This window comes from Buceros rhinoceros, unplaced genomic scaffold (assembly GCF_000710305.1).
Source record: "Buceros rhinoceros silvestris isolate BGI_N320 unplaced genomic scaffold, ASM71030v1 scaffold16554, whole genome shotgun sequence".
Classification (NCBI taxonomy): domain Eukaryota; kingdom Metazoa; phylum Chordata; class Aves; order Bucerotiformes; family Bucerotidae; genus Buceros; species Buceros rhinoceros.
Genome location: NW_010408962.1, coordinates 4,793 through 12,498, shown reverse-complemented (window position 1 = coordinate 12,498; position 7,706 = coordinate 4,793). Strand labels below are relative to the sequence as shown.

General features: G+C 42.3%; 1 protein-coding gene across 1 annotated transcript; it reads right to left on the bottom strand.

Moving 5' to 3' along the window:
• Nucleotides 1-628: 628 nt before the first annotated feature.
• On the bottom strand, nt 629-7,191 carry KCNK13 (potassium channel, subfamily K, member 13; the record flags this gene model as incomplete). Its single annotated transcript, XM_010135065.1, is given in 3 exon segments — nt 629-1,521; nt 3,121-3,196; nt 7,096-7,191. Coding segments are annotated over 3 exon segments (1,065 nt in total), but the record flags the coding sequence as incomplete, so codon positions are not given.
• Nucleotides 7,192-7,706: the final 515 nt, after the last annotated feature.

Genomic DNA, 7,706 nt, shown 5'->3' with positions numbered 1-7,706 from the left:
AACGAGTTACTCCAGATTTACACAGATACTGATGGCAGCAGGAGTTGGCTTTTCAAGACTAGCTGTTTCACAATAGGGATACATTTTGCAAAGTGATATGCAAAAGAAAATAGTTTGGGGGGTTTTATTCCATTAAATTAGATCTGCAATATCACAGAGAAAAGCTGAATTCTCTTTTGGTCTCAGATAAGCTACTTTCAGAAAACAGATATGACAAGAGTACAACAGAAATCTCAGAACATTCTTTGAATTATGAATGCCTTCAGTAGACACACTTGGTTAGTTCCCACACCACAGATTTCTTAACCCAAAATTTGTATTTCACGTAAATGAGGGAGAACAGAAAGAACATGGAAAATTGATCTGAAGGTTAATTAAATTTCTTCTGCAGTGACCTGCTCGAGGAACAGAAGGAAGGGGAAGAAAGAAGGCTGAGACTGGTGCAATTCAAAGAGCAAAGACATTAAGTGCCAGGCCCCAAAAATTGTCGGAGGTCTTCCAAGAGGAGGTATGCCATTCACATCCATCCCACCCTCTGGCAACGCTCTCTCCCTGGCTATTTCCACTTGATTCACACCATTTCTATACTTACTGAAATCTCTGTTTCACTGTTTTTACTGTTACTATTTTATCTATCTACACTTGTCTCTGCCAGTCTGTTATTCATAATTGCGAGGGCTCCAACCCCACCAGAGAATCCATTTTGCTTTAAGTTAGAGCTCATTTGCCTTGGATAGCCATTGGCAGTTTCTGACAACTGTTTTTGCATGATGGCCAGTGAGACTTTATTGGAGGCTAGGAAGTCTTTCATGGAGATCATCTCCCCTGACAGCCGGCGTCCATCTGTGTCACTCTCGTTGACAAAATCAGTCTCGATGGAGATGTTCCTTCGGCTGCGCACATTTCCAGGCATTACCACGTTCCTCCGTGAACGAAATAATTTTCTTTGGCATCTGTGGCAGCATCTGCAGTCCAGCTTCTTTAATATCCAGTTTATGGATTGTTTGATGATAATAGAGATCACATTAAATAAGGAATAGATGCAGCACACCCCCATGAGTATGAAGACAAAATTGCCAAAGCGATAAAGGCCTTGGCTCTCATACTTGATATTTTGGCTACTGACCAGGTCACCAAAACCGATGGTGCTGAAGGCCACAAAGCAGAAGTAAAGTGAGTCAAAGTAACTCCACCCTTCAATTGGTGTGTACATTGCAGAGGCACAGCAAGAAATGATAAGTGATGCTACACATAAAATCAGCATGACGTAGTACACGGAGGGCTTCCAGCCTGCCAGGCTGTCCACCTCAGAGGTCCCTGAGCCCCACCGGCCATTGTGAGGGAGGCCACCTTTCCTCCTCAGCTGTCTTTCGTGGCAGGACTTCATGACATAGGCTATGACAGTGATCAAGCGCTCCAAGAACAGATTGAAGAACAAAATGGTCCCTGCACATCCTATAAGGCCATAAAATATCAGAAAAATTTTGCCTGCAACGGTGGCTGGGGTGGTCATGCCAAACCCTGGAAGACAAAACAGAACAGTTTAAAAAAATAAACCTGCAGTTACCGTGTCAGAGGTTTGTCACATGCAAGACTGACATGCAAGAACTGGCAGCAAATCCCTGTGGTACAGCTCAGCTCTGGAAAAAAGCAAGGACGCTCTCCCCAGCTGTCACCCACTTGTGCTTGACCATGTCATAGCAGTAAAGGGAAGGAGAGTCATGTCAGCATTTCCTCCAGAATGAGAATGAAACACGTCAGAAAGAAGAGTTCAGAGGAGGTCTGAATTTTGGTCTGGGTGCTAGGCTCACTCCATCCTTCTTTGTGCCTTGGATCACTTCCAGACTTTGGGGAGGTTATTGCACTCGCCTCCTTCTCCCTGATGCTGCACCATGGGTCTGACCTAAGGGTGGCTTTTGCCCTGCAGGGGTCCATTCCCACCAGATCTTTGTAGTGCAAGGTGAAATTTTTATCAGCCTCACTCAGCTCCTTCTGTAAGTGGGGGGGGGCATACCAGCCAGCACCCCACACAGCCCAGCTGGGGAACCCCAGGCTGGGAGTGCACACCGGAGGATGCAGCCCCTGACAGGGTCAGCAGCCCCTCACGGGTGTCCCCAGCAGGTGTTAGAGCTGCCTTGCCTCTGATCCTGGTGTCTGTCACCTATTATCAGCCCTTTTTTAAATCAGCATTGCTGAAGTTTTCCTATTTCTCTGTGTCCCATTCCACAGCTCAAATCTGCATGTGACTCTTAAGGAAAGTCTCCTCTGGTCTTGTGGAATTTCTCAGGTCAGAGGTGCTTCAGTCTTCTCTCAAATCTCTCCCTTCCTAAAGCCTGCAAACAGTAATTTTGTTTTGGTTAGAACTATTGAAAGGACATTCTTGATTTAATAAGATATTACTAAAGAATAAAAAAGCATGACCAGAACATTATTGAGCAAACTGCAGTAATGCTCATGATAAATAACTTTGCTGCTGTTTTATTAAGATTAATAAAGGATTACACAGCTGATCAATAAAGTCAAAACAATCTTGCTGAGAGAACAGAAAAATCACGTTGGACAAAAGACAGTTATTTATTTCCCTCTCTTTGTAATTGTGAGATGGTAATTATGAAATAAAGACATTAGGCTCTGGGAAATGAAGGAAATCATGTTCAGTGTGATACACTTGTGCCTGGAAGACAGAAAACTGCAGTGTGAAGAGACCATATTTCCAACAGTGCTGAACTGCTCTCATCTTCCCTTCACTGGAAATCTGCTACCAGCACAGAACCTAACACTGCTCCTGCCTCGCACGGTTAAGCTACAGCTCTCACCTTCACATGTCCAGCAGTACCCCCTCTGAACAGCAGCCCCAAGCATGGGCTCTCAAGGACCACTGCATCTTCACCTGCATCCACAGCCTAACCACAGTGTCCAGAGGACCTACACAAGGCTCGAGCCTCCTCATGAATTTCCAGTGCTGGAGAGAGCTGCACTAGAGCTCTGTGTCGTGGGGAACAGCACAAGACACAAAACACATAGACAAGATGTTCTTTGTGACAAGAACTTTTTGCTGTTTCTCCCCTTGACACACAAATATTTCCACTCACTTTCTACCTTTCCCTTCTGCTCCATTACCTGATCCCCCTATAATTCTAGTTTTGATGCCTATTTTCTGCATAGGCTGGCTTATATGCAAGTCATGACCTCCACCCTGTGGACAGACAAGTAAAGACCAATGGATGAGAGGAACCTCTGCAGCTGGTGGGATCTGCCCAAAGCAGATGGCAGAGAGGGAGGCAGGGGGCTGCTGCCTTCCTGGCCCACCCTGGTCGCTGAAGAAGAGAAGTGGTTGCAGGCTGGGCAAAGACAGAAAGGTGGGGAGCCTCTGGCACAGGATGAACAGCATCAGGGACTGGCATGCATCTCTCACAGCATATAGCAAATGCCCTGGCAGGAGAAATGCAGGGAAGGCTTGCACCTCCAGCATTGCACTATGCCTTTGAGCTGCTTCCCATAAGTCCTTCATGGTATCCAGTCACAGGCATCGTGGCCAGAGCCTGAGCTCCTCAGACTTGTTTGTTTGTTTAGTCAACTGGATTTTGTCTCTGAGATCAGTTCTGTGTGGGTAAAAACCCACTGGCAAAGGCCGTTCAAGGGCATCCAAATAAGCATGGCAGGACATGCATGGTGAACTATAAATACCAAAAGATGCAGAACGTTGATCCAGAGAGGCAGTGAGCCTCTGAGTCTCTCTTGTTAGCTCCCCCTCTTCAGGAGGGGCACTCTTTTTGCCTCCTGGAGTAAATGTAATTTTTGCTAATTTTTCTGTTCAGAAATCTCAGTATGTAGCAATCAATACTAACATTTCCAAAGGAGCGCTGAAATGGAAAACCTGAAAGCAGTATAAAGACATTAATTTAACAAGTATTTTCCTTTAAAGACCATTTGTCAAAAATAAGCTATAAGCTTTTAGTCTCAGAAATAATTTCAGTTCTTGCAATACCTTGAATTTCCATGTATTGGAAATTCACATATTGGGCCACACAACACTTGGCTAACTTTGACCATCACCATATTACACCTGGGATTAATTTGGGATGCTGTATTATAGACTAGGACTTGTTTGACAGTAAGCACATTTGTCTCCAAATGGTCTTTGGGGTTTTTGAAATATTCATAAATCCAAGTAAATTTGGTCAATTCTTTCATCCAAGAAATGCAGGAAGGCAAAATTGTAAAAGCTTGAAACAGATTAAGTCTTTCCTTTTAGTATTTTTATGATAAAACTTTTCATTTCAAAATGTCAATCACCTTTTGCTTTAAAAACCTACAGTTTGAAGTAAAAAAAATGGAAGAAAATTCTTTGAAAAATCTTTTGGAGTTTTAAAAGCTTCATCATCTTAAAATGGAATGTAATATTTCACTAATGGTCAAGGAAAACCTATCAAAAATTTAATGAGATTTCACCATTTTGAATGACCTAAAACAAAAAACAACCTGTCCTCTCACTACTTCTAGTTATGTTTTTGTCCTAATTTTTCCTGCTGGCCATCAAATAAGAAATGCACTACTCGTTAATCTCCACTAAATCATGTATTCTTTCAAAAAAGTCTTTTCATACGACAACCCTAGAAACACTAGCTGAAAGTAAATGTATTTTGGTGGGATCTGTCTCTTCTCTAAATTTGTGTAAGGAAAAATGTGTCTTATTCATGGACAAAAAGGCATGTCAGTAGGATTAGTTCTTGTTATAGTAACATTACTGATGATCTTGTGCCATGCAAACACAGAGGATCTATGGATGTATCAATTCCTTCAAGAGGACAGCGAGACCTCTCGCACTACAACTCTCACCTCTGACCTGAAGACACCAAAATTAGCCTGTTGTCTGTGCACTGGGCTCATACACGTTACCTGGGCTTCAGAGGAGCCGTGAGTTGTTTGCTCTCTCTGAAAGCTAAAACAATGCTTAGCAACAGCAATGTCTGTCCTGGGAGGGTGGTGGTATCTCCATACATCCCCTCTGCCTCCTGGACCACGTCAGGGCTTGAGGTGGCTCTTTTGCAGGGAGGGACATGAGCAAAGACTAGTGCAGAAACCAGGTTACTTCTCTGTGTGAACATGGGACGTGCACCCACACCCACACAGCTACCACAGGTAGCTACAAAATGCACCTACGCTCCCTCCCTCAGAGACAGCAATAGTGCCTCACCATATATTTTCCAGAAGATTGACAAGGCACTGGGAAAAGCAGTATTTATCCCCTCTCTTCAAATTCAGATACTCTATAGCGCAAGGGACTAAAAAATGTGGATTCTCTACTTTGTTTGTAAAACGCCTTTTTCTCCTTCCATTAAAGAAAAAGAGAATGGAGTCTGGGGTGCCACTACAGCATTTAAAAACTGAAATATTGCAGATATTTTTTTTTCTTAAAAATATAATGTGGATAAAAGCCTGGCAGGTCTCTCCATAGTAGCTGAAGCTTTCTCTGACATCCCACATGAGATGCTGCTTACCTGACAAAGTGAAGCAGAGATGAACAGGACATAGGGTATCTGAATTACTATTGACGTGCTTTATTGATGCAGCATTTTTCATCCAAAATATTTAATTTTGGAGCTGAAATATGTCAGTTTGAAGTCTTGGAAGAATTGGAGGAACACCTATTACTCTGCCTGCAGTCTTTCTCCAGTCCCTGCACCATTCCAGAAAAATTGCTTCTCTGTTTCCTGTTGAGGTACCCCAGAACTCAGCCAGCAGCCCCCATTTCCATGCCCGTGACCTGTACAGGCAGAACTGCCGCTGAACTGCCCTCTCCTCTCCTCTCCTCATAACAGACAGTACAGCCTTACAAACAGCAGACTTTTCACTCCCAGTCCCTTAAAATGTTAACCAAAGGCAAAGTCCTTATAACGTCATGGTTCCTGCAGACACTAGAGAAAAGACGGGGCATGTAGGTTTGCCAGGTCATTGTTGCTGTCTCCTTGAGGCAGGTAAGAGTGTCACATGCAAGTATTTCTCCACTGTAATCATAGGATCAGGTTTATTCACAAATTGGACCTATATACCTTTCATAGCTGCAAGTAATACTTATCAGAAAATGTAGCTCTTGGTATAGTCATCGTATAGTAGTTGTGTAACTAAGCCTTCCTAGTTTCTTGGCTTTTCTTACATCAAAAGTGATGGGTTTAGAAGCAATTGTCCTGTTTTTGCTCTCCACTTGCTACAGGAGGTAGTCATCCATGTTCTATGTGCCAGCTGAGGGGTGTCAGCTGCCCTGGGATTAGGGAATTCGGATGAGCAGGACCAAGCTGCAAGGACATCGAATCACCACACTGGGTCAGCGAAAGGGTGTAAGAAAGTGTGAATAACAAAGAAAATATGAAGAGAGTGATCCTCGCGTAGGATATCCTCCCAGCTCACAGAAATCATCTTTTTAGAGGACATCACATTTAATAACTTGATCATCAATCTTGTCAAATCATTTTTCAAATGATATATACTGTCCATCTCCATTAAACCTGAGGCAGTCGGTTCCACAATGTAATTACGATTTGTGGAAAAGAAGTCTCTGTCCAACCTGCTGCCTGACAATTCCGTTCAGGCTTCCCATTTCTTGCCGTTAGCTGTCGCAATCATCATTCTCCAGGCACATTCTCTCTTCACCTTCACCCTTCTGATTTCACAGGCTTCTATTATTTCCTTCTTTCTCATTTCTTCCCCAGTCTGAGTAGGTCTATAATATACACTCTCTAGCTTTCAGGCTGCTAAGACATACTTCTAATCAGCCCTATTACCTTTCTTATGTCTTTTCTACCTTAGTACAGTCTTTCAAAGAAAAAGAATCAGGACCAGGACTATTTATAGTACCTACAATTCAAAAGTTTGAATTTATGCAGGGCACGTTGATGCGTTGTGCTTTGCTCTTTTTCATAGGAATTACTGTTTGTATTTTCAATTGCTGTTGATCACTAAGTGATATTTTCAGCAATCTATCCACCACAAGTCTTAGCTCCCTTGCTCAACAAGATAGTTGACTATCCTGAATACTTATCTGTCCTAAGGTAATGTTGTTAACAATTTATTTATCACTTTTCTTATGTTATTTACGACTGTTGAAACATGCAGGTGTCAGCAAAGTTCCTCAGAGACCCTGTTGTAAATCTGTCTCCATTTTGAAAATTGAATATTGATACCTAAACTTTCCTTTTATTCTTTTTAAACAGTTACTTATCAGATATAGTACTCCACTTTCATCCCATTAAAGTCTTATTTCTTAATGTCTTCAGAGGTTTTGATGAGGACATCTGTGAAAAAGCTTTTTGAATGTGCAGGTACACTGTAATTTTTGTGAGACGTGACTTCCCTCTGTAAAAGCTGTATCACCTTTTTGAACATCCTGACTAATTATATTCTTGTTTACACTTTCCTAATGTGCCTCTATGGAAGATAAACTTACTTGCCTATAGTTTCCAGGAACATCTTTGCAGCCTTTTCTACAAATTATTGTCACATTTGTTATCTTTTCTTCTCCTTGCAGCAAACCTGTTTTTAGACTACAAAGCGTGATTGGTTAAGCAGCAGTTTCATGTTTGAGTTCTTTTTTAAGTCTTGCATGAAAAACTTCAGTCCTGGCAGTTTGAAAAAGATTACTCACATTGAGAAATAGAGGAGAAACCAACAGTCAAATAGATAGGAGGCAAATGACTTAGCAGTTAGAG